This window comes from Enoplosus armatus, chromosome 21 (assembly GCF_043641665.1).
Source record: "Enoplosus armatus isolate fEnoArm2 chromosome 21, fEnoArm2.hap1, whole genome shotgun sequence".
NCBI lineage: Eukaryota > Metazoa > Chordata > Actinopteri > Centrarchiformes > Enoplosidae > Enoplosus > Enoplosus armatus.
The window spans coordinates 17,573,958-17,601,524 of record NC_092200.1 but is presented as its reverse complement, the minus strand read 5'-3'; the positions used below and the strand labels follow the sequence as shown (position 1 = coordinate 17,601,524).

Sequence of the window (27,567 nt, the reverse complement as noted above, 5' to 3'; positions counted from 1 at the left end):
AACACAGTGCATTAAATGACCTTTTCATATTGGCCAGGATAAGGAGTGCTTCCACTGAGGCATAACTTAGTGCAGCCGGGGGAGGTGAGGGATTTGAGAATGTGAGCAGGAATAGTTACACAACTCCGAGCCCCTCCAGAGACACAGTGCACCGGCGTAGAGACCTGTGTACACCACAGGTGGAACACTCGGTGGGCTGTCTGCTTTGTGGAGCTCGCTGTGCAATCAACCTCTCCTTTAGAGTTCTGGATGTCAGCAGAATGTATTTTTTACCCCGTCCTTTATTCTGCAGTGGTGTGCTAAAGATATAAATTCAGCTTACAGTGTCAAGGATGAGACAGTTGACTTTTCTCAACTTCTCACAATGGAGAGAACACTTCCGTAAATTAAGTCTGTTCATTAGTGGGTAGTCTTTCATTTAAAGGGTTGCTTCACCCAAATCACACACACAAAATATCTATCTAGCTATGCAGGTAGCTCTGGTTTTATTTGCCCAAGGTTGGATTTATTAATCTGTGGGTTTTCTGTCTCCACCCCATTTATGTTCTTCAGAGCACAACGTTAACAGCCTTTATTACCTTACAAAGAGTGTGTTCTGTGGGTTATCCAGAGTAACAGGGACACTGTTTCTGGAAAGAGTTGTTGCTGTTGATTTTCCATTCCATTTGCCTTGATTGCTTAAGGATGGTGACAGAAGTCTCAGAGACAGATACGTCACAATATGTGTATAACCAATATAACCATGTTGATTTTAACAATGACATACCATTCAGGACTGGATGGAGTCTGTATTCTGGTACCAAAAGTTCCACCTGTCTCAGGGACTACAAAAAATGAATTCATATTTTATATAGTTATTATATTATAATAATAATTGACACTCCTCCTCACCGTCTCCTGCGAGATGACCAGCTGCTAACCACTCATAGGCATATGACTGAGCATTGTCTGCGAGACAAGGGCAGAGTCATTTTTTTTCCTGTGAAGGGGCTGTCACCATTAATGACAAGCATGCGCTGGTACCCATAATCCCTCAAGCATGACAATACAATTACCCAAACCATATGCAAAATGTCACTGCAAAAAGTTAATGGATGAATATTTAAAACTTAACAGAAGTGTAATGTGCTTAAAACTGACTCAGAATTACAATTTAACGACAACTGTGCTTTACATTCTGTACGTGGCGCCATTCATTTTGCAGAACAGCTTTCAGCTTTGCCAAATTGTGGACACGTTGCATTGGAATGAAACTCAATTATGCTTAATGAGGACACCAGGTTTCAGTGTTTCATGGGAGGTGGAGGGACATGGCAAACAGGAGCGGGCCTGTGGGAGGATTGGACAGGTATTGATCTACTTCAGCCAGCGACTTGCAGAGAACATCCCACACATTCTTGAGGGAGCGGAGCATTTTCTCCCTCACTCAGAGTAATTGAGACGTTTGTGACCAACAGAGACGCAGCGTGAACTGTGCTGCCCCCGGGGTGGCCGTGGCGGTTGAATGGACTGACGCGTTTGTCTGGGAGACCGATCGTGCCTCTGTGTGTGAACCTTCATCTCTGTTTATCTGTTATCTGTTTGGATACAGTAGCTTTATCAAAACCTACCGATGAAATGGTGAAGTCTAGAGTTTAGTAAAGTACTTTGTTTTGGGGTTTTTTAAATCGTACATACGCAGCTGTTAGCTGAATTCAGTCAAGCCTCTCTCTAATCTTTGCCTTTCCTCTTTTTAAATACACTAGTAGTTTCACCTCTTTGGGCCTTTAAAAATGATCCAATTGAAACTCACGCTTCGATTGAACTGCCCCCAACTCATAGGCATCGCTCTGTAACGAAGGGTTGGAAGTAGGCAATGTTGGTATTAAGGTTTGATAGGCAAACAAAAGAGTTGGGATCCACTGGACTCATTTGCTACATTTATGGTTTGAAAGACGCCTGCTGCAGTGGCAGATCAGAAATCTCTGTGCAAGAACTGCACCGTACAGATTGGCTGTGAGGGGCATCTACCTTGCAAAGATGGAGACAGAGGCAGTTATTGTAGTTCATATGCTCCTCCACTAAATGACTGCATCTGCCTTGCAGACAGGGCACAGACAAAACTCAGCCAAGGAGATGAGTTGGTTAAGGTCAGATGGTCATCACTGTCATCAGCATTAGCATCAGTGTTTTCACTTTTAAAGGCCATGATATCTGAGATGATTAGATATTGAACTTCCTTTGTTGAATTCAAAATGAAAATATGTGACAGCCAGATCACAGAATAGGTTATTTTTAAAAGTCCCTCATATATTCCTCAATAAACATCACATTCTGTTGTTCAGTGCTGAGTGTCAAGCGTGTGTCTCACCTCATCACAGTGGAGTGAAGGACATCTCAACTGGCACAGTTTTTTCCCGTTCACACAGCGACATGACAGGCAGCCCTCCTCCCACTCTGATCCTGCCTGGCTCACACACACACACACACACACACACACACACACACACACACACACACACACACACACACACAATATTTATATTCACTCACCAGACCTGTAAATAATATGATGATGCCTCAACAGCATGTTAGTCTTTCCTTCATGGACACTCACATTGCTGTCTCAGTCAGGGCAGGTTTGATAATGTGCAACTGGTCATAGTTCAGGATCTATTTCTTCAGTTAATCCACAAAACTCGGGCTGCACCCGTGTGCATTATTTAGGTTATTGTGGCCCATTATGATGCTGTAATTATAACAACACATAATAGAGACTACATTATATATTTTGTGTGTGTGTGTGTGTGTGTGTGTGTTAGTTATGGGAATCATTAACAGTGCTCAGTTTTTACCCGTACAAAAGCACCCACTAGGGAGTGCCTTTGTGGCTCACACTGAGCCATTTGGCATAATAGTCATGAGGTAGTTGATTAAAAAACCATAGAGGGTCTTTAAAAGGACATCAGTCATCACCAGCTGACAGACACAGAGAGAGAGAGAGTAGACAGGCAGAAAGAAAGAGACTGATAGGAAGAAGGAGTAGATGAAGGGAGAGAAAAAGACAGAGAGAGAGAGAGAATGTGGATAAAGAGAAGAGGGATGGAGAAAGTGAGAGATTGAACATGAATCCTGTAAAGGAAGCAGAAGAAGGACTAGTGAGAGATGAAGCAGAGGTACGGGAGGGGGAAAGACAGAAACAAAGAGAGAATGAAAGAGAGAGAGAAAGTCCTGAAGAAGAAAAATCAAGGGTGGGGTTGGGATGTGGGGGGTTGACCTGTTGTCAGTATATGATTAATTCTTATAATCCTATAATATCCCCACCATAAATAATTTGTGGCAGGCTTGCCCAGTTGCGGTCCGAGTGCTGGCTTTCTACAGCACTCCCTACATAATTGATGAGGCTGAGGGCTGAAGAGGCACTGTGGTGTAATGTGGCCCACAGGGCATGTCACTCATCTTCTAATAGGCCCTTCTTTATGAGTAAATAACACAATGGGAGTGAATGGGAGGGAACGTAAACACCATGCTAATGGTAAGGTTCAGACACACACCACAATGAGGCAGGCACAATGGGTACAAGCTGCCAAGTTAGCTGGGCAACAGATGCCTGTTTAATTTCAGTGTAAGCCATTATGTGTGTGTGTGTGTGTGTGTGTGTGTGTGTGTGTGTGTGTGTGAGAGAGAGAGTGTACCTCCCGCAGGATGCCCTGGTCGTGGCAGGGGCAGAGGGCGGGGATGACACACACACCATCCGTGTTTCGGTAAAGCCCCTCCCGACAAACGCAGCCCTCAGTGGAGCGGCTGCAGTTGGCGGGAGAGGAGTAAATGTCCTGGCAGCTCCTCTCGCACAGCAGGACCTCCTCTGACAAGCTCCTCCTCCACTGCTCCCCAACAGGACACTCTGCGGAGGAGGAGATGGATGAAAAAAAAAAAAGGTGTCAGGGAGGGGAGGAGAAAATAGAAAGAGGAGGGAAGATGAGACAGGAAGATGGTAGGATGGAGAGGGGAAATTGATAATTTAATGATGAATCGGAGGGGGTGTGACAGAAAATTAGTTGAAGGTACAGTATTAATCAGCAGACACTTTAAATCATTTTTTTCAATGTGTCTCTCCCTTGCTGTGACATACAAATTCCATTTAACATTTTAAAAACATTTTATAACCTTAGTAAATAACATGTAACAACAGCAATTGTCCAAACATATCTCAGCAAGCGTAACCAGACAGTAGACCTGCTTTGCTTTGGATTTCTCTACATCCCCGAGTGGGAATGTGGCAAGAGTGCAGAATTGCACTAAAAGAGTAACTATACCAAGTCTAATTATCTCACTGTCAACTACTTTTTCCACACCCTCTGGCACCACCCTACAGTATATCCACATGCAGCTGGGATGTTTTCACCCCTTAAAGGAGGAGTGATATACGTTACTGTTACTGCCTTCACCTGTTAGCCTGTTGCAAACAGTAACACCAAGCACCTTAGCCCAGTTAGCCACCTCACTAGCATTAGCTAAGCCTGCTCATTAGTTGTAGCGGCTGGATAGCCTCAACACTAGCTGCCTGCTTGCTAACTTCTGCTTTGACTAAAGACTTACTCTCCATGGCGTACGCTTGTAAAGCTATCAGCATACTGGCTGTGGAGGGAGAGGCTGGCGGGGCTCCACCCCCGCTCACCAGAGGCATGGGCTTGCATGAAATATACAAGAGGGCGGCTGACATGCTGGATATCCCATGGCCTAAGATGCAGGCAGAGACTTCCATATCCCGCTACGAAGGGAAGAAGCTACCAAAAGCAAAACGGGAGGCCAGGCAGCTCCCACCAATTTTAACAACAGACTGTAACATTAGTTTAAGCCATTTTCTCGCTCATACATGGCCATTAAAGATGACGCACGGTGTAACATTACCTTACCATAATGACATTGTCATTGGTCCAAAAACTACTCTCATTTCAAATTCAAATTTCAAGTGGTTAATCCCCTGCTGTTATTGTAAACTGCATGTTGCCGTGCGAGAATGGAAAGCTTCCACATCGCCAGAAATATTGTTGTTATTGTTAATAATATTGTTTTTGATGACCAATAAAACATCCCCTATCTCCCCTCTTCTCACTCACCACAGTCAGGGGCCACGCAGGTTGTGGTGCGGGTGTCAGGGCCCTCACATGGGGCCCCTCTGTACTGTCTGGGCTGCAGGATGATTCTGGTGGAGCTCTGTCGCCCTGTGCCACAGCTTGCTGAGCACGGACTCCACTTGGACCAGCCGGACCACTCACAGTCCACTGCGGGAGGAGAGGATGGGAGAAGAATACAAACACAGTGTTAGTTTTACCTTCATGGAGCTGCAGCAGTAAAGCCGCATATAGAAAATATTGTCACGTAAGGACTATTCCTCCTTTACCCAAATAAAACTACAATTACAGGTATTATATCCACTAGAGAGGTGCTGAGTAAAATGTTATCATGATTAATAGTTCTCAAAATATGAGAATAACTCTGAGATTGACAAATAGCTGAATTTCCCATTAAACTCTGTTTTGCACTGCCCTCTGTGAAAAGGGAATTCATTACAACCAACAAGGCATTTCCAAATCCAGAGGAGAGAGGAGGCAGGAGGAGGATAAACTGCTGAGATGATAAAAACCTGAGCTATTCACACATTCACGTCTCTTATGAGGATATGAGGGGTTGCACTTTTTTCTCTACTCCCCATTATCTGTCAGCTCTTTGTCCGCCTGCTAGTTCAAGGTTGGTGTTGGCGTGTTTAGGAAACAAAAACCCATTAATGGCCTTTGTAGGCTGTGATTGATGTGACTGCCACTCTGTTATTTGAGCCAACTGTTGCAGCAGCTGTTACTAACTATAGATAGGTTGACATGTCTATCGCGGTCCTGGCGGTTCAACCGCAGATTATTGTTGCTGGTGCTTTCACTGCTAAACCAGAGAGCTCCGTAAAGTGCAAGACATGCGCTCGGTAAGAACAGCTGTGACAGAGCGTCACTCACCATCACAGGGCTCAGAGGTACAGTTGAACGCTCCTCCTTGGCACACACTGGAAAAAAAGTTAAAAGAAGAATCAGGTGAGTGAAGTAATATGAGGGGAAAACAGAGAGGTTGATGTTATTGAACACTGAACAAAGCAATCACCACGTCACACAGCTGAGCCCATCAGACAGTATTAAAGGAGTATCAAAAGCACTGTGAGGGAGATGTAATGACTTACGACATGTCTGCTGCATGCCAGACTATCTATTACAGCAGATATCATGCCAGACTGGATTATTGTTGACTGTATAGTATGACCGAGACAATGAAATTCAACTCTGTCGATGCTACACAACACTCTAAAAAATGAACTCAAAGATGATTTGAGTAGCATTTTCAATCTCAAAATATCACGGTCAATCGATCTTGGTACATTTATCATAAATAAATCAGACCATAATTAAGACCATACTTCCCATAAACCCCTGTGCACGAAGTTGTAGAGACAATTTGTTACTTCTATCTTTCGGTCGAAGTGTTTCACATTTACTACGGTAAAATTTAATACATATGTTGTTTTCTACCATCTCCTGAGAGATATCTTTTAATAGATATTGCTGTAAAACAGCACAACCTTTGTGCAATAAAGCAAAAAGGACAATTGGAGGTTTGGGTAGATGGGTGCACAAAGTGTCTGACTTTGAGGCTGCAGTTTGCTTCTCATCTCCTACCAACAGGCAATGTTGATTTTTTTAACCATGACCACAATCTACCGTTAACCTTCACCAAGAAGTTTTAGTTGCCTAAACTTAGTGGCAAACATAGTGGTAGAAGATCAGAAAACGCTTGTATCAATTGTTTTAGCATTTATACAGGTTGTTTTGGAAGGCCCTGACAAACAACCTGTGTAGGTATGAGGGGTACTGATGACAATAAAGTCTTAACAATGATTATCATCATAATGACATTTTTTACTGACATTAAAATGTTACACATGGGACTTTAAATGTTTTTGACTGACAGAGTTAGAGACTGAATATATAAAGTATTAACAAATTACTGCAGAGTGATCTGTGTATTTGCAATCGCTTGATGCATGTTGCATCTTTCATTCATGAAATGAAGCTAAACAAGGCTGTTGAAGAACAACTGTTATATGGGAAATGAATAAATGAAAATAAACAATAAAGTTGCATACTGTACCAAGATGTTTTAAACAAAAGACTATGACTAAGATTATGAGATCACTCAAATAAAGAGGGACAAACAGAATATCTTACTCCTTACTCCTACTTAAAAATGAGTTTTACAGTGTTTTGTAAGCTACTGTAAGAGGTACAATCCCAAGTGATGCTAGGTGCGAAGCGATGAAAATCTAAATTAATTGATGCAGGAGGGAATGCTCTCACTGCAAGCCAGACTATGGTTCATGTGGACATGCAATCTACCTTAAATAACAGAACTGGGTGGGTCGGAGGGCATTTAGGAGCACAGCCACTTTTACAAATGTGCCACAATGTTCTTTAGAAGAGAGGGAAGAATACATTAATATGCAGGAAACCAATTTGTTAAGAGGGACGAAAGGACAAACCAATAAGGAAACAGAAAAACAATGCTGACGGAAAAACATTTAAGCCACCTTAGTGTAAATATGAATTTAAATCACTCTGGTTAACAAACGCACACTTTTTTTTATGTCGTGCTCACCTTTGTCTGCTGCCAGTAAGATGTTCATATCAGTTTCTTTTAACCACCACAATCGCCCTTCTTTTGCCCTATGGGCACTATTTGCAGCTTCTCTAAAGAGGCAAAAAATTCTTCAGACAAAACTGACACGCAAAATTGTATGAACTTTAGCAAATCCAGTAGAACGCATGGTCAACAATGCTTATCATGTCCTGTTCTTGGTGCTCTCCCCTCTTGAATTCATGAATGACAAAGAGGCGTACTCTGGGACTTAGTTACTGTGCTTCAATTCAGAAGTCTGCATACAATACGTCAAAGGCTCACCCAAATGTGGCCAAGAAATGCAGCCTCCTGTCTGTCTAGAGGACACAAGCCGACGCTGCTTGTGTCCTCAGCATCTTACAATGCACTGCGTGACGGTTTATCGTTTCCTCAACTCATTAAGTTGGAAGATATTATGTGGCCATGTCATATTTATCAGGTATTTGTTTGATCTTGGGTGTAGCCTGAATATGTTGTGAAAGTCTGCACAGATGTAATATTAACCAGACATCCATCGTGTGTTGTAGTGAAACTGGGCTATGATGGAACCTGCTCCAGTTACCCAGTAGTTTTTATCATTTGTCTGCAATTTAAAGGAAACATGGTCATGAACTTAAACTGAAATATTTGAATTTACAAATTGACAAGAGCCACCTAAATGCACAAGTACTATTGGTCTGTGTGAGGATAGACTCTCATTCTGGGAGGAGGCACAGGTTCAGCATGGCCTCTAAGTCCCCTAAGGACCCTCCTTCATGGACCATATTATTCAGAAGATCCAGCCTCTGAACTAGGACACTCAGTTAAAGTGTCCGTAGCCTACTCTGTTGCCACTGTTGTGGCTGTTAAACCGTGGCTAAATTGCTTTGAAGACACTTCAGCCCAATAACATTTGGAAAGTCTAGAAGAGAGCTGCACGATTGAATTATTTTATCCCCATTCAAGTTAGCATAGGGCTGAACCTGAGTTTGGCTTTATTGAATATCAGTGAGTAAGAATGTAAGAGATGTTCTGTTTTATATTTCTATTAACAAAATAGTGAATAAAATAAGTAACAATAACTATTGCTGGAGTGTTATTTACCTTAAAACATGACACAGAATGTGCATTTTGCATGTTTTTTTTTGTGTAGGTTAGGGTTGCGATAAATACATTACAGTCCAAGTGGATAAGTCCAGGGCTGAATTCTTTCCCAGTACACCCCTGGAGGGAACCATGTGTAGTCTATTACCATGTGTTGCAGAGATGCTGAATGGTTGTTCCAGGTGGCAACAGAGCTTCTGTGAACTCCTCAGTGCTGAAATTCCAGCTTTGGTAACCAGTCGGCAAAGACAGCAGTGAACAGGGACAGTCAGCTTCGGACACACAGGAGCCTTCATGCAACACCTACAGCATGAGGGACACAGTGAGACTGGGGAGAATCAGATCTTACCACGGGTAAAATAAAATCCATCACACACACGCACACACAAGCAGAGGTGTCCAGACCTGTCCGGAAGGGCAAGTGCACCCAGGGGTGCAGGGTCCAGGTAAACACTGAGTGCGTGGCCACAGGTCCTCACAGGTATATGGACAGGAACCTGAACAGTCACTAAACACCTGCCCACTGGGACACTCTGCAACACACACAGGCGAATGAACATCAACAATGAACTCAAATCAATACACACACAGTGTGTGTTTATTTTCTCTATGCATACGACATGTGAGGTCACACCTTCGACCGCATACCACTGTAAATAAACGAACTGAAAATACTAATACTAATTAAAGTTCTTATATGTTGCTTGGCAACTATGATACAGGAATTATATTGCTTGGTAGCAATAGAATACGTAAATGTGCTAAATTTAAATTTTGTGTTACCAGGCAGGCAGCTGTTGGTGTTACAGGCAGTGTGCTGTTCAAGTGGTCCAACACAAGCCGTCCCACCAGGCTCTGGCTCTCTAAGGACAGTCTTGTTCCGCACTGACAACCCGCCACCACATGTGGCGCTGCACTCACTCCATGGTGACCACTCACTCAACAGACATCCCACTGGGAGGACACAGATGGAGAATTGACAGGCCGTGACAAAGAAAACTTCAGGGAGTTAAATGTGCCCTTTTAACACGAGGTTGAATTAGTATGATGTAAAAATGTTTGGGACATTCTCAGTTGTGCATGTGTGTACTTGTTCCGTGTCAGACCTGGACATGACGACTCATCGCAGCTGTCTGTCTGCATGGTGTCGGCACAGGAAGGGCCACCCTCTGTGTCCTGGCAGAGGCGTGTCCTTGTCCTCTGGCCACGCCCACAGGAGGCTGAGCAGGGGCTCCATGGGCTCCAGGGTTCATAGACTGGACAGGGGAGCTTGGTGCACACCAAGGTGCCATTCTCACACACACTGTAGATGGAGGGGTGTTCGGAGATGCGAGATTAAAGCTTGATCTCATGTTTAATGCTTAGTGGAAAAGGTGTCTGAACTCTAGAGCCAAGTATACCAGACGTGAACAGGCGATGAAGTCTAAAATTACAGACCACTTTGCTCAAACTTGTAATTTTGACTTTTCACATCTAGAAATAAAATTGAAACAAAGCCGTTCTCACCAGGTGTTACAGTCGATGGAGAGCTCCTCTTTAGGGATGAACTCCAGCGTCCCATTGCCTGATGGGATGCCACAGCGACACTCTGTCACTGACACGCAGTGGCCATCCTGTAACAACTGTCCCTCTGGACACCGACAACCTGACAAATGAAAGAGAAATGTCAAAATAAAGAAACAGATATTTTGTTGGGAGATCCAGTGATCAACAAGTCTTTTAAGCTACTGTTCATGTTAGAAGTCAAAGATTACCTGGGTGACATGCTCCTTGGAGACACTGCACATGCTCCCATAAGTCAGTGCAGCTGCGAGGACATCGATTGGCACAGCTCTCTTGGTAGGTCCGCCCCCTATCCTCACAGCGCTCACCTAGGAAACAAGAAGAAAAATCAATCTTTCCCACTCTCCCTGAATAAAGAGATGAGCAAAGCCACATGTGCTGCAGAAAGTGACTTGCCATCATTAGAGAGGGACTCGAAAGATTCGATCGGCATGAATCAAAGGTCTGAGCCCACAACATCATTTTTTTGCTGATTGATGTTTCTACTTACCTTCCTGTTAACTTCCTTTGTGTTTGTGATGGTATCCGTATGTAAATATCTAAGTCTGGTGAGTTTTAAACAAAGGAACAGCGGTACCTGGGCAGAGTCCTGTGTTGCAGCTCTGGCTCTGTGTCTGTTGGCTCTTACAGCGGGGTCCTGGAGGAGAGGCCAGGGGTCGCCTGTAGCGCTGCCTGGCTCCACCGCTGCACGGCTCGGCACAGGCCGTCCAGGCGCTCCACACACTCCACTGACACAGATCTGGAAGGGTAGAATGATTATCATAGCCATCATCAACTCTGTTCTCATCCTAATTATAATGACTAATTTCATGATGAGTGCTGTAATAGCTGTAATCGTTGTAATACTCATCACCAACGACAACAAAGGCATGTTTATTGTTTATGGATTTATGTACAAGTCTACTTAAGATGGCGAGACATCTGATTTACATGTTAGAGATTAGAGTTTGTTCTATTTATTCATAGAATATAAACCCTCTGTTTATCCTCGCTGTGCAGTTCTTAGATATATCTACTAACTATAATGAAGTACAAGACTTCAAATATTTGACATGCAAACCTAACTTATGGTCCACTGGGCATGGTAGTAATTCAGAGCCATTCCAATTCATACCCAACGAAAAATGGAGGGATGACAGAGTTGAGTTCAGGATGAATCATTCTTTGCACACACACACACACACACACACACGACACCAAATCCAATCAACCTTATGTATCCCCACAGACACATGGACATCAGACTCTTCCTTTCTTCAAAATCCCTTTTCCATGTTCACTCCCTTGGGGAATAATGAGAATAGGTGGGCAGTAGGGATGCACAGTACCATTTTTCGCGATGGATACTGATCGCAAGCTCTTGAGTAGTGATCTACTGATGGTGACTATTAATCTGAACTGGCGCACAATAAATGTTGACAGAAATATCGATGAAATTTACTAGAGATTCCAGGCCTCTTCTGTGCAACCTCTACAACAATCTCCCATTACGTCAGCTTATGGAAAACAAAACATCTTACCATAAATATGTGGATGAGACACATATTTACATAAAAATAGCACCAAGTGACTATAGTGTCATACAACCACTGAGTAACTGCAATGAACAAATCACTGATTTGATGTGCCAAAATGTCCTATGGAAATCTTGGTGTAGTCATTGACTCTGTCCCAAATTTTAACATCCACGTTAACACAATTACAACATCAGCCTACCATCATCTTAAGAACATATCACGACTTAAAGGACTTGTGCCTCAGCAGGATTTAGAAAAACCTACTGTAACTGTGTCTTTACATATGTATCTAAAAAGTCGATCAGGCAGCTGCATCTCACTCAGGAGCCCTCATTAAGACTAAGAAAGTGTCCAGTCCAGTTTCAGGTCTTTGCACTGGCCTCAAGCGTGTCAAATAATTGATCTTTTATTGAATAGTTTAGGGCTAAAATACATACTAAGACTGTAACTGCACTGTCATTTGTTTTATTCAATTTTAGCTTATATCCAACTTTTATTTTATTCTTTAAAATCCTTTTTAGATGTGTCTTTATATTGGCTTGTGTCTCTCACTTTGAATTGCCTTGCTGTTGAAAGGTGCTGCACAAATACATTTGCCTTGCATTGTATTCAACCCACATTTTGGCATGAACGTTTTCTCCTCTCCTCCCCAGAGAAAGCCATGCTAGAGTCATTTCATCACCACATTCACTCTCTGACCCAATTTGTGACTTATTTTTCCTATGGTGCCATGCTTGTCTAGCTCTGACTAGTTCACTGCGTTGTCTGCAGACAATCTTATGATGGGAGCAAAGAATCAAACTGCTGTGACATGCTGAGGGAAACTCAGGAGGAGCGAAACTGTCCCATTCATTACTTTCCCTCACTGTGGAGTTAAAGGAACAACTGGAGCTTGACAAAGGCAGACTGAGGAACTGACTGCATTTCTGGACTGAGATAAAGGACTCACTCAGTTCAGAGTGAACCTCTTTTTGTCCTCTTGGACAGACACCATTACCTCTGCAGATGTTAGCATCTGGACAGGGCCTCTCCTCGACAAGGGGTCTCGGACATTGGCTCTCCTCCTCCTCTCCAGAGATTGGAAGACCAGAATCCAAGTCCAAACAGGCCCGGAAACGGCTCTGGATCGAGACCATCCTACTGCCACTGATAACTCCTGCTTGGGAGGTGCTGTGCTGCAGGGAGGAAGAGGGTACACAGGGAGAACAGGGAGTCCATTCTGACCACTCGCTGAGAATGACTGAAAGAAGAAAACGCAGGTTAAGGGGGATGATGGCATTACTCAGCCAGGAACTCTTTACATCACTCTCATTACTCTGCTATCGTACCTTCACACTCTCTCATGTCACACTGCAAGGTTCCATTATGGCAAAGGCTGGAGGACAGAACAGTCAAAAAAACAGATTATAATGTTACTGAAGCACAGACTCTAGACAAGAATAGAGCAAACAAGAAGTGGATAAAAAGAGAAATAGCAGCGAATGATTAAGATGCAGCAGAGAGGTACAAACACAGTACAACACAATATAAACACAGTTGCTGTTAGTAAAAAGTATGTTTCTCAAACTTTCTGTCTTGTAGAAGTTGACAATCAAACAACTTTGGTCTAACCAGGTGCTGCAGCCTATGGTGACCGTGGCCCCCTGAGGGACAGTGACAGGTGTGGGTGGTTGTCCTGAAGCTTGGTGCTGCAGGTGGACGCAGCCACACTCCTCTGGAGAAACACAGCTACCGTTGTGCTGCAGCAAGCCCTGGAAGGGGAAGAAAACACACGATTCACAAAAAAGAAGAACTGGAGCCATGGTAGTGTTTTTGTTTTGAGTTCATTCGTTTCTTTTAAACATGGAGGCCAAAAAGACACACAGTTAAACCTAACAGTTCATTTCCCCTCTATCTAGAGTATAAAGCTCAGCCTAATTGTTTTAACATTTAAAGTGGTTGTAATCTATATAGTTTACATTAATAGTGTATCAAATCAGAAGGTAAAAACAATGTGAAATTGTGAAAGGGGTTGCTCATAGTGATGAACCTACAAATAATTATCTGCTCAATCGGCTCCTCTCAACTTTACAGAGCTTTATAGGGGGCTTCAGCTCACTGTTTTCGCTGTCCGGCCCACAACTTCACTGTTTTGGTTCACTCTCCCTGCTCTCATAGGGTCTCATTCGGTCGCTCTGATAAACCCACTGTGCGTTACCTGCTCAGCACCACAACAACATAGCCCAGCATTTATGGAGACAGTGTTGCTCCGTAACTGGCCAAAGAAATCAGTGATTGCCGGTTTAAGTATTCAATGGAACATAAATGTAATCCATAGTTGTTAAATGGCTTTTGGTAACTGGTATGTTCTGCTTTCTGTTCCATATTTCATTATCTCCCCTCCCTGCTATATGGGCGTATCATCAGTCTATCAGAGAGGATTTTTCAGGGTTTTGCAATAAATCAAAGCTGGAAGCTCCCAAACTGGGCAAAACAACATTATAAAATTGTCATCGCAACTCATATCAAAGTGATGTATTAACAACAATATGCAGCACAGCACTTTCAATTTCTGAATTCATGCCAGTATATCTTTTCTCTTACAGACACAGCAGACGTGTCTTATAAAACAGCAGGATATGTTCATTTTGTTCACTCCAGCAATTGTGATCACTGTAGCCACTTCACCAAAGCACCTAAATCCTCTGAGATGATTGGCACAATGTACGTACAAATTAAAATGAACTGAAGCCCCGAAGAATGCTCCCCACAACATGCAATAATTTTTACATGTAGATTTCAATTTCTTCAGAATTATTATTGTCACTTTTTTGTCAATTGCTAGTTGCATTTGAAAGCTCTACATTGCAAATATAGAGTTTGTAATGACTGTCAGCAGAAGGAGCAGAACCTTTTGACCAGAGTGTATTCAGAAGAATTATATAAAATAGGTAATAAATATAAATAAATATTGAATGTGCACTGCAAACTTTGCAACTATGATGCGTGAAACCGATTCCGATGACGTCGATATCTGTTCATAACAATATAAAAATGTGATCTGTTTCTTGCATCTCAAGTTGCTAATTGAAGAGGAAGTTATCCGTTATCCTCATATCCGCTGGCTACAGAAGCCCCAAAAAGTCATTCACCTCTGGGCAGTAGCAGCCGGGTGTACACTCCCTGACACCTAAACACAGATCTCCATGGCCCTGCACTGCACACTGCTTCTCACAGGGCGCACCACAGGCTGAGTACACAAACGGGGCTTCACAATCTGCAAAGAAAAAAACATGAAGGTAAAAACATGGACAGTATCAATACGCACAAAATCAAACACACACATATGCATGTAGTCAATCACACAGCATCACATAACACACAGCAAATGAGTGTCCGTTTGCTTATTCAGCTTATCTGCTCATTTAAGGGCAGGGAAAGAAAATTCAAGTGCACCTTAAGCGTAAGCTTGAGGCAGAAGCATACATACTTTTTTACCCATGGTTAACTCACCATCACATTGACTGAGACTGCACGTCCTGCTCTGTGTTTCAACAGGAGTGCATTGTTGTCCCCTGGTGGCTGGGGAGAGAGCTACACGGTAGCGCTGCTGCCTCTGAGACACACAGGAGCACTGAGACCAAACACTCCACTCTGACATGGGACATCCTGTCGAAGAAAACAAATCAACCTGGTGCTACGCGCAGATTTATTCAAACACTTTGCTATTTATGATTCACATCTGAATCTGTGAAGCAGCACAGGGATGCATCCTCTCTTTGTAGGTTTATCCCTATTGTACCATGTGTTTTCAAATCTAGAGCGGGTTGGGGGTTCGCGCCCCCCGTCCACATGTCAAAGTGTCCTTGAGCAAGACACGGAACCCTGAGTTGCTCCCGATGGAAGCTAGCACCTTGCATGGCATCTCGGTCGCCATAGGTGTCTGAATGTCTGTGTGTGTGAACGGGTGAAAGACACCTGATCTGTAAAGCGCTATGGGAAGAGGTTATGGTTGAAAAGTGCTATATAAGTGAGACCATTTACTATATTAGTTATTTACTCGCTACTTTCAGAGTGTTAAACATTGCATGATTGCACCCCAGTAATTGATGTAGAATCGATATCTCTGTGAAGTGATGGGCTCCACCTGGGATTTACACCTGGGCTGAATCAGGTGAAGTCTATGCCGTATATGAACCTTCTTGATCACTTGTTGAATAGTACCTGATGGAGACTTATATCAAAATGTCGTTTTACTTTACTTTACAGTGTTTCCTGCTATTTGACTCTGACCAGCATCAGTTTACCTCAACATCTGCTGAGCGTTGTTTGTATGTACCTGGACAGGGCTGTTTGTAGCACAGCTGGGTCTCCTCTCTGCTCCTCTCAGCCTCGATCTCAGCGGGACACGCTGTATCTCCTCCCTCTTCGCACACACACATCCTGCGCCGCGTCACAGAACCTGCGCCGCAGCTCCGCGAACATGGTGACCATGGCGACCAGGGGCAAAGATCATCTGTAGACAAGGGAGTCAATATGATCAGAGCAAATGTGAACTGTATTTACTTACTTCATAATCATGCTTTGCTGACATTTTTCTTCCAAGATTATACATACAGTTGCAGGAAATGATGATCTGTTTTTTGGTGATAGACAGATACTTAAGATGGCTATGAATGAATGAATATAATTGTGGCATTTCTGAACAAACCCAGACAGGGGGGAGTGTGGCAGTCCTGTGTTTCTCTCTCCGGCCCACTGCAGTGAGACCCATTGTTACGCGGAGGGGGATTGATGCAGGCGCGGCTTCGAACGTGTGTGCCCCGACCACAGGTCACTGAGCAGTCAGACCACACTGACCATGGGGTCCAACCACCATCCACTGGAAACAACACACAAAATTTGGTCAACTTAGCAGCTTGCCAGTCAAGTTTTTTTCCAACAAGGCAAAAACAAATACATCACACAACATAAGATTTTACATGTACTGTGGTCCCTGTTACAGGTCAAATGGAAACGTGTATATTCTCTGTACATTCTCTTTCACTAAAAAAGTGAATGCACAAATATTTATTTACTCTTTGTCTTTAAAATGAATGCAGTGGCCCACCTCTGCAGTCGATGTCTTGGCAGTAACCTCCCTCTGGGGTGCATGTGCTAAGAGGCAAAACAAATTAGACAGTGTCTGAAACACAAAGCGGAATCCTTTAAATTCTCATTTCCTTTTCAGTGCAAACCCTTTATCAGCAAAACATTCTTCTCCTCTGTGTTTATGTGCATCCATCTCACCATTGTTTACACTCGCCCTGTAGCCAGGTGTCTCCTACTCTGGCCTCCTGGTCATCATGGAGACAGAGAGGTGGGCAGGGTCCTGGGTCGCACGATTTATGCTGGACTTCCTCGAACTGGCAATCTGTTCCTTCGGTCTCTGGAATCAGAGACCTGACACACAACAGTGGCACAGAACATTACGTTTGTGTTTCTGGATCACTGTGCTGTATATTTATTATCACAAAGACATTTGTAATGAATTGTAATGAGTGTAAATGTAATAATAAAGGTGTTGGAACGAGTATAAACGGGTATTTGTGAGTTTCTCTTCCCCACCTGTATCTGGTTCTCTGGCCCTGCCCACAGGAAACGCTGCACGACGCCCAACTGGACCAGGAGCTCCAAATGCAGGTGGCCTGGCAGCTGTGATTGGTGCAGAGGAGCTGTCCATCAGAACAGCTGCAGTTGTTGCAGTCCACCTGATGCCAGCTGCCGGCTGCCCAATTCTGTCCCAGTGAGTCCACACAGTCACATTGCCACAGCTGCACACATGCCCCGTCCTGCTGCAACTGGCCTGGACACATGCATTCACTAGTTACTTAAACGATTTGCTGTGTTAACAAACAGACATAAGGCCACAAACTCTACATGCACTCCAAATACAAGGAGTTTCTCGTCCACAAAAAAAATTCTGACAAGAAACAAAATTCTCTTAATTGTGTCTTACTGTTTGGATATAGTTTTTCAGTTAACTGCTATATTTTTTATTGTAAATGTAATTTTCCTACATGAAGGTCTGAATGTTGCCTTCCTGGAGGATAAATACTGAATCCTTTATTTATTTATTGGCCTTCAATCAATATATAAAATAATTATAAACTCCCTGGGGAGCTGAAACCCCCAAATTCCCTGAAATTACAGAGGACATGTCCTGTGTCCTTGATAGTAGCTACAACCCTGGTTCAAGTGGAAACTATTCACAGTGAGGCCTGTAGATTATCCAGAGAAATCGACATTTTACTTGGAAATAGATGCCGCTGTAGGGGAGAGCTGCAGTGCTGTGACCAGCACAAATTAAGTTCCATTCACCTCTATTGTATTGGTTGGTTGAGGCAGAAACCCCAGAGACAGGTATCTCAAAACCTGGACAAATAAAACCAGATCCATCTTCATGGCCAGATGCCATTATGTATCATTTTGTGATGTAGGTGAACTGACATTTTGAAAGGTTTGGGTTAACAGCACCCAGGCTCATTCAGATACAGGTGCTTATCTTTATACCAGAAGGCACACAACATTCAGAGAAGAATCAGTTAGATATGTAGTCATACACACACACACACACACACACACACACACACACACACACAGGCTTATCTGTTAATAAAGCAGCATCAGTGCCTTTAGGACAGCGACAGCCGGGCTGACATTCGGCGTTTCCTTGGCATTCTATGCCCTGCTGGAGGTCTGAGCAGCGCTGTGGACACTGGTTGGCACACGACACAAACTCCTGGCCTGGCGGGCACCCTTTCTCATCTGACAATACACAAACAGAAGGTCATGAATTCTCCCATGATGCTCCAGGCATTTTCTTCGCATAACGTGCCTCACCAAGAATGCTGATCACAGGCTGTGCTGACTTTTTGAACACAAAGACTAACCTAGAAAAATAGCCATATGCTGAATTAATGAGCATTCGTCTTTGCACAGGATGAACTATCCTTGGGGTCATGGCAATCTAAACTCAACAAGCCCCCGTGCGTGTGTGTGTTAACATGTTGGGTTTCTCTCACCGCAGGGTTTGGTGTTGCAGGGTTTGACCTGGTTCTTCTCTCCTTCACACTTCCTCCCACCGTTCTTGGGTGGAGGGCTGGAGCAGGAGCGAGTGCGTATGGAGCGCCCACCACCACAGCGCTTATCACAGCGGGACCAGGGACTCCAGCGAGACCAACCTCCATCCACTACAGCGTCCACAAACAAACAAACATGAACATAAGCAACGACATAAAATACAAAATACATACAAAATGACAAAATTACAATTGTTCCTCATTTCTACTGGTTATGGTAGACAATGTACTCACCAAAGAAACTGATTGCAGCAATTGACTTGATTGATACAATGGTATATTATTAGAGATTGGAATTATGGCCAAAACTAGAAAAAAGGAATAATCATTTGATACATTTTTAAAGCAGAGACTTCAGGTTTCTAAGGTGTGTTTTTCCAACCTCTCAGGTAGCAAGGCTGGACTACCAACCAGGCAAAATGGGCAACTGTCCAAGGGCCACAGACCCCAGGTTCATCAGGTGGACGTTAGCCCACTAAAGCACAATATAAAATTATGCTTAGCATAAATTCCATCAGGAAGACTATCTTCACTATATAACAATGGGGTCTAATCGCCAAAGACCTTCTTATTTGTGCACTATGTCAATAAATCTTATTGTTCTTTGTTCTTTAAATGAAGTCTCTCTTTATTGAATTTAATTGATAGGGGCCTTGAGGGAACACCCCCATTATTACCTAATCCTCTATTATTTATAGGTGCACTTCACAAAAAAACTGATTACCAACTAGTGTTGGTAAATTTGAGAGTGGACAGAGGGGGGTCACCAGGGGCCCACAGATCATTTTTGCCCCAAGGCCCCTTAGTGGGTTAATCTGGTTGTTTTCCGTCATTCCACTAAAATATAAACATCATGTCTGCGTTGATTTTTGTCAAAGTTCTGTTATTTTGCGGAAATGCAAGGAATGAATGGATGGTAATCAACTCACGCCTGAAAGGCAGATAAAGCACGCTCAAAAACAGAAACACTGAAGCTTTACAATCCCTACATGGCTTGTTTATGCTCAAGACAGGATGTACAGTGACAGACATACATTTAAATTTCTTGAACGGGTTGAAGTGAAAATTGCAAATTGACTGTACGTGCTGATCAGTTGGCTGACCTCTGCAGGGCCTGATGTTACAGAAGCGATGCTCCAGATTTCCTCCCAAGATGTCTTCACACCACGAGCCTTTGGTCCCGGGGCTGAAGAAGGTCCGGATCCTCTCCTGCTGACCCACTCCGCAGGACCGCGAACAGGAGCTCCACTCCCCCCACTCTGTCCAAGAACAGTTCCTCCGTGCACAGTCGGCCCCTATGCATACCTCGCCTCCATCTGGGAACATTTTACAAAAGACATAAGACTGTTTGATGTAGTAGTTGAATATCTGTGTAGCTTAGTCTAATTAATTATGATTGACAATTGATAATAATTGATTGTGCTTTGTTTTAAGTGCTGGTATCTCATCTCCTTTCTCAAACCTGTCGTTAGATTTTAGTATAATTACAGCAAACTGTTCATTTGTTTATGGTATTTATAATATAATATGTCCAAATATTTATTCAATAAAGTGAAAACTGTACACAGAGCTCATTTTAAACAATGAGCAGTTTATTACGTTTATTTGAAGCCAGAATAATGGCTGAGAATGAGAATTGTATTCATAAGCGACATTGTCTTCCTAGCCTCTAACATTTTAGTTATCTTCCCTCACTACTCTGTTGTGTGTACATACACAACACACACACACACGCACACATACAAGCATGGTGTTTCTGGATGGTTTTTGTTTGTGCATACTACTGTTTGCACCCTTTGTTGGACTAAAAACTTTAGATAAAAAGAGTTCAGCTGCTGGATACATTTTGAATAAATCAGATTTTATGTACACATAAAACCATACTCACAAAGTCGCTAAATAATATTGCTTGGCCGTACTAATCTCTTCTGATGTCTGCGCTGATCAGTAAGTAAAACAGCAAGTCCACTACAAAATCCGTTCTGGCGTCTCTGAGATAAGCATTGTGAAAAATTACAAACCGATCCACAACACAAACAATCCCAAAGTGCAAACCAACAGGTGTTATGGAATTCAGTTTGTTGAGTTTGAGTTTTTCTCACACACAAGCTCTTAATATAATTCATCTGTAGTCTGGTAAGCCATTAGAAGTTTTCATCTTATCACAAATGTTGCAGTCTTTTTGTAAAAATGTTATTGACCAGTGTCTTGTGTAATGTTCAGACGGGTTCACAAGGTTCACGGTTCATTTATTTATCACTATACACAACAGGTTGTGTGTGCTACACACACACACACAAAAAAAAACCAAACAGAAAACTATTATTTATGGTGGAGTGCAGAGGATGAATTGAGGAGTCTCACAGCCTGAAGAAAGATGCTGCTCTGTAGTCTGGCAGTATGGCAGTGGATGCTTCTATGTCACTTGCCAGACGGCAGCAGGGTGAACAGGCTGTTGTTGCTGCAGCAATCTAAACGTTTCATTCACAACCAGGAACTACAGTGCTCTACTATTAGCAACCCAAGTATTGGTAATTGTGTTCCTTTCTCAAAACTCGAAAGTAGTTATTTTACAGACGGACAACGGTTCCTTTGCTTCAGTTCTAACATACAGAATCAGAATCAGAAATACGTACCTGTGGTCGTACCAGGACACTGGGGCAGGTTACATGCCTTCTCTTGGCGGGAGCTTCCCGAGCAGGGAGGTTTGATGCACTGCCGATGACGGAACTTCGTGGCTGGGCTGAGAGCATCTGTGCAGGTCTTAGTGCAGGGACTCCATAATGACCAGGGAGAGAAGCCAGCATCCTCATCTAAAGAAGATGGAGGAGGAGGAGGAGGAGGAGGAAAGAGGATGAAATAGGGAGAAACCATTGTAGTGTTTTTTTTTGTCTCATGAGGGAAAAGATGGTAGCAGGCAGGGTTTACAACCGATGGTATTAAACTGTATGAAGGGATATTTTACCTGGTAAAACTGGTTCTTCAGTAGGACCAACAATAACTGCCAACAACAAGCAAAGATTCAAAATCAGTACAAGCTCCACCATTTACTATTGTGCACAAACAAGCACTTATTATTATTTAATAATAAACTTATTAAATTCAATGTATACACACTCTCACACTACCAAACCAATCTCCCTCACTACGACTGCTGGTCATTCTTTTCCGCAATCCCTAAACACATGATCACATGCAGTACCTACTCTACCTACACTAGCTCCTGTACCTGGGCAGTCAGGGGCCTGGCAGTACGTAGTTTCCCGGCGTGGCCCCTGGCAGTCTCTCCCTCCGTGGGCTTGGGGAGGCTGCGTGCAGCTCCTGGTGCGAGTCCTCAGTCCCAGGCCTCCACAATGCAGCGAGCAGGGGCTCCAGGAGCCCCAGGGTGACAGACCGCCGTCGACTGGGCAATGCTGCAACGAACAGTTCCACCTGCCATGTTCACAGCCGCTACAGGGAAATCAGGGAAAGGAGAGTGAGGTGTGTGGTGCTGGTGGTCTGAGGAGTTTGACTATGAAAGTGATTATGATGATGGGAAGGTGACAGCTTTAAAGTTGGAAATGTGGACTTGGGGCCACAACTTCACAAATTCATGGTACACGATGTGCTTTTAATTTGATATGCAACTGGGGTGCTTCATTTTGATCCTTTTTAAGATCTTAAATTGAGGATACCTGATATAAAGTGTTTTCTAGATATTGTAGGAACCTACAGATACCCTCTAATTGTCCAGCAGTAAATTACAGTTTGTGTAGTAAGTAGTGTGGGACCGTATTAAATATAGTGCAGCTGCAAATATTCCCAAGATGTTGTGCTCACCAGGTGCTGCAGTCATGGACCAGTGTGTCTCCAGCCTGAAGCTCCACTCCCTCAGAGATGTTATGGAGGAGCAGAGATGAGACCGGTGTGACAGAAACACTCTGCAGAGAGGCCAGAAACTCTTCGTCCACCAGACACGGACACTCCTGAAACACACACACAACAATCACAGTGGATGAAAAACATTTCTTTCAGTTTTGAATAACAATTTCGTCTTAGGGCAACACAACACAACTATCAACTTTTTGTCCTTTTGTGTTGCAAGCTTTAATTCAGATGCATGATATCTTGAGTCTATCAGAATGCTGAAGTAGATGATAGGGAACCCACCTGCAGGCAGACTCCGTTGTGTTGGAAGGTGTGCAGGGGGCAGTGGCAGCCTTCCTCGCAGCCATCAGAGTAGCAGCCCTCCCTGCTGCTGACCTGAGCGCAGCTGAACGGACAGCCTTCACCTCGTTCACACTCCCTGTACAACCTGCCAGGGGGGCAGCCCACTTCTGCACAACAACATGATGTCAGCAAAGAGACATAGACTTAATATTCTCAATAACAGAACTTTTCTACAAGGTTACTCTGGATCTTACAATTAAAATAACTGTGATGCCGTAGCTACAGGCATTCTACAGGAACAGGACTCACCGAGGCAGACCTGGGTGTAGCAGGTCTTGCTCTGGCGGCTGAGGCCGCTGCAGGGTGGGGAGCTGCAGAGACGCGAGCGGGACTGCTGTCCTCCACCACAGCTGACCGAACACACAGACCACTGAGACCAGGGTAGCCACGGGCCCACAGAGTCTGGAAGCAAAAATACTGAGATGTAAAGACACAACTGCAGAGCAGGTAAGGACCTCTTTGTTCAAATTACTAAGAGAAAGCATCTTTTGTTTTCAAAGGGTAATGTAAGAAATAAACTCCTCTTTTAGATTTCAGTAAAGGGGAGAAAGACATTTTTTCCAAGTTGTGTTTGAGTCTAAAAACTCAAGTTCTAAGTTAGACTGGCCAGACAGGACTACCTGTACACAGGTGTATGTTGCAGTCGTTCTGCTGTTCAGCGACCCCCGGGCAGCCTCTCCCGCCGCTCTGAGGGGACGGGTTGTTACACTGGCGTCTCCTGAACTTGACTCCTCCTCCACAAGGAAGTGAGCACTCAGTCCAGGCCCCCCATTGACTCCAGCCACCGTCAACATGACAGCCAGGGACTGATTGACACTGCAGAACGCCTGCCTCGCACGAACTGAGATAAAGTGAGAAAGGCGACTCATCACAAAAATAAAGGAAAATAAAGACCTTAAATAAAGAATTTGGGGGGTTTGTACATGACATTTAATTACATTATGCATATACAGTTTAAGTTCAAAAATGAAAAGGTTGGAGAACTTTGTACCAGTTTTTGCAGTCACTGATGATGCTGTCTCCTGGATTTGCAAACTGCCAATCAGATCCACCAGGCCATAACCATGATGCATTACTGGAATCTATCCTGCTGAATGTCATTACTATATCAGGGACAGAAATCTATTGATTAGACAAATCCCTGTTTAATCCATACAATGTAACCACTTCCATTAGCGATGTTCACATAAACAGACTGTGGATCTAACCAGGGACAGAGCTGTTGTGGTATTTGCAGCGACACTCCTCCCTGGCCACACACACTCCATCTTGCAGAACCATATCACCCGGACAACCGCAGGTCCGTGTGCACCCGGGGGAGTCCAAGCACTCTGTGTCACCATGGAGATCCGAACAGGAGCGGGGACAGGGCTTCCCACAAGGCCATTCTTCCTGGCCTCCACCGCAGTCTGCAGTAAGCGGGAGAACGTACAGTTTGAAGACAACAACATATACAGTGGAGTAATGGGTTTTATGAGTTTGAGGCAATTTAAAATCAAACTTGAAACAAGTCAGGGGAAAAATGGAATCCTTCAAGGGCTGAGGTCGAGTACTGGTCCCCAAACGGACAGATGTGTTTGTCAGCTTAATGACATGAGTGGCTAGTGGAAACTAGAAGTTACCAAAGCTGGAATGAAAAACAAGCCTCTTGGTTGTGTGTTAATAAATGAAATGCATTCCTGAACAGGATGATTGATGAACAGTGTTTGGTTGAAATTCTCTGTTGTGCATCGCAGCAGTGCTGGAGCCTGTCACCTTGCTGTTTATCAGTAACCCCTGTTACCATTCTGTGGGAGTTGGACATACACAGGTACATGGGAGGGCAGGGAGAGTTCAACCAAAGCAGAGAGTTCATTAATCTTCCCTTTCAGGCAGCCATTTCATTTTAACAGGCCTTTTGGCTTTTTTTTATTCAACCCAAGCAGCCTCTGTTCTCTCTCCCAGGCTTCACCACCAGGGACAGACATAGAAATGCTAATGAGTGTCACCTCGTTTCTTGTAAAGACCTCTCATAATTTCTTTCCACATCCTCACAAGAGCTCACTCTTCATTTCCCCATTTTATCCTCATTTTCATTCAGTAGCCTCCCTTTGAAGCGGGACGTGAGTGCTTTTCAATATGAATCCACAATTAACATACAATCCTTTATTATGGTGACCTGAGCAGAGGGTGATGTTGTCATGGCAACCGCGCCTCTGCCTGCTTTCTCCAAGACAGGGCAGGCCCCCAAACTTAGCTGGGGGACTGTTACACTCCCTGGTGCGAGTGGACGACCCGGCACACCCATCACACTCCGACCACACGGACCAGGGACTCCACAAACCGTGGACTGGAGGGAGAGTGAGGAAACAAAGACAGCAATGAAGAGAGAGACACAAACAAGAAGTTATTTTCATATTTGTCCACCTGTACAGAAGGACACCAAAAGACAATAAAAAAGACAGAGAAGTAGAAGCAGGAGATGATCAAATGGAATAGAATGAAATATAAATGAATGAAAGATAAATTGAGACAAAAACGAAAAAAAAAGAAATGAAAGGTATTAAAATTCAACTTTGTCAAGGCACTATGAAGAATAGCCTTATATCAGAAGGAGTGACTGACAGAGAGATCTTTTCATCCTCCAGTCACATAAAATATTAGTTTCTTGCCTAATAAGTCTATCAAAAAACTTCCATGGTTCCATCATTAGGAACCAATGATGGTGATGATGAGTGGTGGCCTCTTACCTGGACAGAAGGTGATGACAGTGCAGGGCTGTCTCTGGATTTGAACTCCAACTCCATTGTGTATTTCCTGTTCTCCAGAGCAGGCCGCTCCTCCGGCCTTGGGCTCAGGACAGCCACAGCTCCTGTAGCGGGTCACCGACTCTGCCCCACACGTCCTGGAGCACGGAGTCCACTCTGACCACTCACACCAGCCACCTGACACTGGAAACACACAGAAGGACACAAAATCTTCAGATTTTCTTTTAATAATGAAGTCAGAAATAAAGAATGTTCATGTTTTTATTGTTTTTGCATGGGTGAGTTTAAGTATTTGTCAAAGAAAGAAAGACTGCACATAAGCCAGTTACAAAATCATGCATAACATGCACTTTTTTCCTCATACAGAGACTTACAGCTGGTCTTACTCACCTGGACAGGGGTTTCTGGTGCAGTTGAGCCTCCCAGCCTCACAGGTGCTGAAACAAAGAGTAAATACCAACTGGATGTTTCTCTGTTCATTATAACTTGGTGTCCATGCAACAGTAAGCGCTCTTTGTGTGTGTATCATTCTGACCAGTTGTTACATCCATCAGGGGCTTCAGTGGCCTCCCCCGGCTCCAGCCTGCGTCCAGTGCTGAGGTCCAGGCAGGGACAGTCTTCTCTCTCTACACAGAGTGTCCCATTAGCAGAAAGGACCTTTCCCTCTGTACAGTAGCACCCCGGCTCGCATTGCCACTCGCAGTGCTGGGGGACAGGATTAAAATTCTCTTATCGCCAGCTAAATTCTTTAATCTTATCCACAAAGTAATGTTAACGTTAAATGTTAAACCAGTGGTAATGGGTGGAAACAGGAGTCATGTTCAGTGTGATACTCACAGCCAGGTCCTCACAGGAGCGAGGGCAGGAGGGACCACAGCTACTGAACACTGTGCCTGGGACCTGCGAGCATGGCGCCACTAGAAACACACACATAATGACACACTGTCAAAACACAGGCATAGAATCGACTGCACTGTGAACAATACTCAATATGCATATGTAGTCCACGCGTGCTCAGAACCCACACACTCAGTAAACGTACCTGGACAGTGGTCAGTGTTACAAGCTATGGCCTCAGTTCCCAGCCCCTCACAGTAGCTCCCCTCCCTCTCTGGACTGGGACTGTCACACTCTCTCCTCCGACTTCGAACCCCACCACCACATGACTTGGTACACTCCGTCCAGTTACTCCACTGACCCCAGCCACCGTCACCTGGAAAAAGGCAACACATCAATAAATTCACAGCAAAATAAAGAGTCAAAGTCAATTGCGTACATGTGTTCATTTCAATAGTAGCTGGAAGTGACATTTAACCTGGTAACATTAGTCATAAACTGGGTGTACAGTATGTAGCTGTCTGACATACACAAGCAAAGACAGACAGATGATCCATCCATCCACGTCATACTTTTGTTTATACTGTTTACAAGTTTTATGATAAATTATTGTAGTACATCTGTCTCAATATTCAAAGAAAATTCCTCATGAAATAACAGTGTGGAACTTAGAATAAATTAATAAATTGCTAGAATAAATTAGGTCAAAGAGAAAAAAACATTTGACGAAAAGCTTGAATCACGCTGCTTTAAGATCTTGTGGTTTGTCTGCACTAAAATTGTAAGTAGTCTGGATGTAATTCAGTGAAGATGTGC

General features: G+C 43.7%; 1 protein-coding gene across 1 annotated transcript in view; it reads right to left on the bottom strand.

The window, feature by feature from the left end:
- Positions 1 to 27,567, bottom strand: part of sspo (SCO-spondin) — a 69,504-nt gene that overhangs the window by 8,865 nt on the left and 33,072 nt on the right. The window contains exons 74-112 of the mRNA XM_070928572.1: positions 26,957 to 27,127; positions 26,752 to 26,831; positions 26,450 to 26,619; positions 26,305 to 26,351; positions 25,897 to 26,097; positions 25,326 to 25,496; positions 24,376 to 24,576; positions 24,159 to 24,270; positions 23,788 to 24,008; positions 23,417 to 23,569; positions 23,108 to 23,274; positions 22,778 to 22,923; positions 22,188 to 22,408; positions 21,924 to 21,959; positions 21,595 to 21,771; positions 20,062 to 20,274; positions 18,902 to 19,069; positions 18,510 to 18,644; positions 17,445 to 17,682; positions 17,127 to 17,279; positions 16,948 to 16,994; positions 16,549 to 16,719; positions 16,177 to 16,353; positions 15,351 to 15,506; positions 14,990 to 15,114; positions 13,470 to 13,609; positions 13,187 to 13,233; positions 12,856 to 13,098; positions 10,919 to 11,080; positions 10,533 to 10,649; positions 10,285 to 10,423; positions 9,885 to 10,081; positions 9,562 to 9,732; positions 9,184 to 9,311; positions 8,927 to 9,081; positions 5,988 to 6,034; positions 5,100 to 5,264; positions 3,675 to 3,883; positions 2,351 to 2,446 (exon numbers count right to left, since the gene is read on the bottom strand). Of these exons, the coding sequence (XP_070784673.1) occupies positions 2,351 to 2,446; positions 3,675 to 3,883; positions 5,100 to 5,264; positions 5,988 to 6,034; positions 8,927 to 9,081; positions 9,184 to 9,311; positions 9,562 to 9,732; positions 9,885 to 10,081; positions 10,285 to 10,423; positions 10,533 to 10,649; positions 10,919 to 11,080; positions 12,856 to 13,098; positions 13,187 to 13,233; positions 13,470 to 13,609; positions 14,990 to 15,114; positions 15,351 to 15,506; positions 16,177 to 16,353; positions 16,549 to 16,719; positions 16,948 to 16,994; positions 17,127 to 17,279; positions 17,445 to 17,682; positions 18,510 to 18,644; positions 18,902 to 19,069; positions 20,062 to 20,274; positions 21,595 to 21,771; positions 21,924 to 21,959; positions 22,188 to 22,408; positions 22,778 to 22,923; positions 23,108 to 23,274; positions 23,417 to 23,569; positions 23,788 to 24,008; positions 24,159 to 24,270; positions 24,376 to 24,576; positions 25,326 to 25,496; positions 25,897 to 26,097; positions 26,305 to 26,351; positions 26,450 to 26,619; positions 26,752 to 26,831; positions 26,957 to 27,127 (5,873 nt within the window). The remainder of the gene's footprint in view (positions 1 to 2,350; positions 2,447 to 3,674; positions 3,884 to 5,099; positions 5,265 to 5,987; positions 6,035 to 8,926; positions 9,082 to 9,183; positions 9,312 to 9,561; positions 9,733 to 9,884; positions 10,082 to 10,284; positions 10,424 to 10,532; positions 10,650 to 10,918; positions 11,081 to 12,855; positions 13,099 to 13,186; positions 13,234 to 13,469; positions 13,610 to 14,989; positions 15,115 to 15,350; positions 15,507 to 16,176; positions 16,354 to 16,548; positions 16,720 to 16,947; positions 16,995 to 17,126; positions 17,280 to 17,444; positions 17,683 to 18,509; positions 18,645 to 18,901; positions 19,070 to 20,061; positions 20,275 to 21,594; positions 21,772 to 21,923; positions 21,960 to 22,187; positions 22,409 to 22,777; positions 22,924 to 23,107; positions 23,275 to 23,416; positions 23,570 to 23,787; positions 24,009 to 24,158; positions 24,271 to 24,375; positions 24,577 to 25,325; positions 25,497 to 25,896; positions 26,098 to 26,304; positions 26,352 to 26,449; positions 26,620 to 26,751; positions 26,832 to 26,956; positions 27,128 to 27,567) is intronic.